Here is a 4990-nt window from a genome sequence, read left to right as displayed (position 1 = left end):
TATAAGTTTTATTTTAGAAAAGACAACCGACATATAATTATAGCTTACAATTCCCTAGCTATGATATGCCATGGGACTGACTGCATGCCAAAGTATGCAAGGAAAAGAACTCAGCCTAAAACCAAACACTGAAAATTCTTTTTATATACAAAATTAAGGAGCATTTATGTTTAAAACTAAATTCTGGTCATGTGGTACCCAAACATAGCAACTTCTAAAGATAAATTAGAGTCTTATAGAATCTTCAGCTTTATATAAAGTAGTTATATTATGTAAAGAAGTAAATGCACAAAAGATGAAAAACTGGAGAAAATCATGATATCCAGGTATATATTTTCCTACCATATATTTTATTTTTAGTTGAGGACATTTGCCTGTGCAGGAATGTTAACAGTGTATTACCATTTTAGGAAAATAGAACTCCTAAAGTTTGAGGAAAATCATATACTTCCTGTCACTGTAATTCAAGTTACATATCTCACTGAGAAACTGAAGGGTTTTTTTAAATGTCTGAACACAAAATCCTATGCATTCTTAACATGCAAACCCCATAAAAGGATATCTTTGAAGGACAAGAGATAGTTCATCCAAACTGGATACTTTTTGTGAGCAAAAATAACATCTAACTTTTGAAATTTCAAGTATTTATTACTTAAAATTTTTATATTTAGAAAAAAGAATACAAAATCACTTTTCTTGTTCTTTACAGGTTTTACTTAAACAGCTCTTAAAACAATTTTCTTTATAGATATGAGGTTTATTTCATGAGATATTGGAATTTGTTTCCTACAGAATAAAGACAAAATAATTTCCCTAATGAATCTCTATATCTTATCATTGTATCAGGTTTTTTTTTTTAATTTTGCCAGAGTGTGTGCACTCTCTGGAGAGAGAGAGATCGAGATGGGGCTGGGAGAGCGAGAAAGCACTCCCCATGGGGCATGGTCATGCCACAATTCCTTTTCCGTTTCTCTCTTTCTGTATTTTGAGTGGGGCCACATATATGCAGGACCCATAGGTCTTTCAAACTGCTGGATCTGAGACTCAAGCCACACAGCCCACCATGTGAAATCTACCTATTTTTTTCTTTTTTAAATGATTTATTTATTTTTAATTATATTTATTATCATTATTCTTCTATTTTGACCAGAAAGAGACAGAGAGAAAGGGAGAGGGAAAAAGCAAGCCTCCAGGTCCAGGACTTGAACCATGATTGGCCACGTGGGAGTCCAGCGCCTCAACCACCACTCCACCTGCCGACCTCGAGATCTAGCTATCTTAACTATACCACCAACTGACCTCATTCTATTTTTCCATGAAGTAAGTTTTTTTTAACTTTATTTACTTATTTTAATTTGACCAGAGAGAGACAGAACAAGAGAGAGAAAGTGAGAAAGCAAGCCACCAGACCCGTGACTCGAACCATGGTCGGCCGTGTGGGAGTACAGCATCCTTAACCACCACAACATCTGCCGACCCCAACCCGTTCTATTTTTTAAAACCTAAATGCTTTTTTCACATATGTCCTATAGTATCCATTTTACAACTTTTGCAAGATTTTATGTGTTGGCCCCATAGACAAGTATCAGAGTCACTTGGTAAATGCCATATATCAATAGTATAAACATTATGCATTCTTCTTCCCAAACTTTCTGATGAAAACCATAAAAGGACAGCAGGTACCATGATGGTTAAAGCAGCTAGATCCCACATAGCTGACTACATAGATAGAATCCTAGATCTGGTAGCTTGAAAAACACAACGTGTGTGTGTGTGTGTGTGTGTGTGTGTGTGTGTCCAGAATCCCAAGAGAATTGAGGAGAAGGGATTATGACATGGTCATTCCCCCAGAGGATGTTTTTTCACTTTCCTTCTCTGCCTCTCTTTTTGTCCAGTGAGCATACAAGCCCTATAGCAAAAATTATGGGGAAAAAAAAAAAAAGACATGGTCTACTCTGGTACACCATATTTGACTTTCAGAAAATATGATGCTGTGCTCTGTTGGTATTCTTAAATTAATTGCTTTGATGTTGTTTTTCCTTGTATTTCATTACTTTCTCAGGTCTACTATTTAAAAGATGCACATTGCTGCTACCCACAAAGGAACGGCTAAAGTACATTCACAAGATCCTCATAGAAGTAAGATCGTACTTTTGAACTAGTTCATAATCTTGATTTGCAGTAAAGATATTCTACTACTAATGTCTTACACTCATTTCTAGCCTATCTTTAGTAGCAGAATTTCGTGACTCAGTACTAAAATGATGGTAATTTAAAATACTGTTCACCTATTTTTTTTTTTTTTTGGAATAAAGAAATTTTAATAGAAAAGCTTACCCCACACCCAAAAGATGTGCCATTTTTTAGAAAAGGTCTTGCTATGTCATGATCCTCCTCAGCTGGAATTACAGGTGCATGCCACTGCACCCAGCTTTTTAGGATGGGCCAGGAATCAAACCCGGGCCACCCAAGTAGCAGTGTTAGTCAGCATACCACCTTGGCTGGTAGTCTTTTAGTTATCATAAAACAATATATATAACTAAGCACATCGTTCACATTTATCTTATCCCACATAGGAATCCTGAGGAAGTTTTAAAGTGGTGACCTAAATACTGTATTAAGATAAAATAATTTCTGAATATTAAAATCTGTTTAAATGTATAAAATGTAGGAAGACATTTAATATACAAAATAGCAAAACTTTATGATAATAGATTTGGAAATGTGTATCAGTATGTTTGGGTATAATCTCCACATAAAACTTTGAATTTTACTCTACATATCCAAACACACTGCCATCTCTTGTATACATACTCCCTCGGGGTATGCAGTGTTTCGGGGGCACTGACTTTTTCCATGTCAGTTTTTGCATTGAGCTGTGTTCTACATCATTGCAGCAACTTCCCAGGTGACCTTTCCGTGGTCCATTCTTTCACTCCCGAACCTTTCTATATGTTGAAATCCTAAAATGTCAGATTCCTCAAGATAAATTGGTTGATTAAGAATCTTTCAGTGGCTACTCAATTTCAGCAAGATAACATCCAAAGTCTCTAGTTGATATTTAGGGTTTCCCCATAATGCAGCCTTACATCCTACTGCTTTGAACCTGATTAAGCTGGTTATATCTTTCTTACCAAATAGTGTTTATTCTGTTTCCATGGATTTGTCTTTATTTTTCCCTCACCAGTCCTTCCTATTTTTTTATCTGAGTTCTACTTCAAGACATTATTTCACTTATTTCCTTCATAATCTTTTTTGATCATTCCTAGATTTATCTTATCTCTGTTTTCATATTGTCTCACATAGTATTTATTCAGTGATTTTTAACATCTAAAACCTGAGTTATGATCATTTCACATGTGTATATGTTATTCTCCTAAATAGTGAGTTCCTTCAGAGCAACAGTTTTGTTTTTGTATTTCTTTTGTAATCCCCACCTATGTAACACAATGCTAGTCAGAATATATACTGAAGATTTCCTTACTTATTTCCATTAAGTTTGGCTATCAAATCATTGTACAGTTCTACTGAAAGGCAGGAATTAACAGTTGTTCTCTTTGCAGGTTTCCTGTTTTAAATTCAGTGGCTGTGCAGCTCCTATGCAATGTTTAGGATTATCATGCTATGGCATGTTTTTGCAGGTAGGTTTTTTAATTAAAGAAGAAAGGAATCTTTTTTAAATAGTTAACAAGTAGAGCATGTAATCTTTCTACAGGTTGATAGAAATTATAATAATCCTAGCAAAATAAAATTGTAAAGATTTGAGAATGTATTAATCTAATAGTGTGCCATCTCAGATTTTCCTCTTGGATTTCCCACTGGTAAAACATATTTAACTTGGGAGACCAGCAGATGGCATAGCAGTTAAATTATTGGACTTCCACATGCCCAACCGTGGGTCAAATCCTGGACCTGGTGGCTGCAAAATCACGCCAGGTGTGTGTGTGTGCATGCCCAAGATCCTGGGAGGAGAATGGAGAAGAGATTGCGGAGTGGCCATCAACCCTGGGGGATGATTTCTCACTTTCCTTTTCACTGTCTTTGTCTCTTTCTTTCTCTCCTGCCAGTGCATGCACCCTAAGGCAAAAAACTCTTAAAAAACAAAACAAAACAAAGTTTAACTTGGGACCAGCAAATGGCATAATGGTTATGCTGCTGGACTCCCACATAATTGGCTGCAGTTCAAATCCCAGACCCAGTGACTTAAGGGCATGTACATGTGTGTTCAAGATCCTGAGAGGAGAATGGAGGAAAAGGGGTTGTGATATGACCATTCCCCCTGTGGGGGATGATTTCTCGCTTTCTATGTCTCTGTCTCCCTAGCGAGCCCATACACCCTATAGCAAAAACAAAGAAACAAAAACAAAAACAAAACTCTTTTTTTTTTTTTTTAAAGAGTTTAACTTGGGGCTATAGCAGTTGCATCACTGGGCTCTCACATGGCTGAGAGCCAATCAGTCCCAGACCCAATGGCTTGAAACTCTTGCCAGGTGCATGTGCATGTATGCCCAAGATCCCAGGAGAATAGAGGAGGCATGCAGTGTGGCCATCCCCCTGGGGAGTGATTTCTCTCTCACTTCCTCTGTCTCTCTCTAGCCAGTACATGCACCCTAAGACAAAAACATCTGAAAAAAAAAAAAAGCTTAAATTTGACATTTATTAACTCTATCTCAATGTTCTAGGAGTTTCCAGTCAACTGTAAAACTGTTGGGTCAGGTCAGGTCAGGTCAGCAGGTGGTGGAGTGGTAGATTTCCACATGGCTGACCGAGGTTCAAGTCCTGGACCTGGTGACTTGCTTTCTCACTTTTCCTCTTGCTCTCTGTCTTCTCTGGTCAAATTAAAATAAGTAAATAAATAAATTTAAATAAAAGAATGCTTTTAAAATGTATTTAACTTTATTTATTTACTTATTTTAATTTGACCAGAGAAGACAGAGAGCAAGAAAGAGAGAGAGAGAGAAAATGAGAAAGCAAGCCACCAGGTCCAGGA

At 36.7% G+C, this 4990-nt stretch overlaps 1 protein-coding gene across 2 annotated transcripts in view; it reads left to right on the top strand.

Moving 5' to 3' along the window:
• The window catches only part of FBXO47 (F-box protein 47), a 36133-nt gene that overhangs the window by 9237 nt on the left and 21906 nt on the right, over positions 1-4990 (top strand). For both annotated transcript variants that reach the window (XM_006155872.2, XM_014590714.2), the window contains 2 exons: positions 2063-2139; positions 3564-3641. In XM_006155872.2, coding sequence (XP_006155934.1) covers positions 2063-2139; positions 3564-3641 — 155 coding nt within the window. The remainder of the gene's footprint in view (positions 1-2062; positions 2140-3563; positions 3642-4990) is intronic.

Source organism: Tupaia chinensis, unplaced genomic scaffold (genome assembly GCF_000334495.1).
Source record: "Tupaia chinensis unplaced genomic scaffold, TupChi_1.0 Scaffold000477_1, whole genome shotgun sequence".
Lineage (NCBI taxonomy): Eukaryota > Metazoa > Chordata > Mammalia > Scandentia > Tupaiidae > Tupaia > Tupaia belangeri.
The sequence above is the reverse complement of the archived record's forward strand: the minus strand, read 5'-3'. Positions and strand labels throughout refer to the sequence as shown.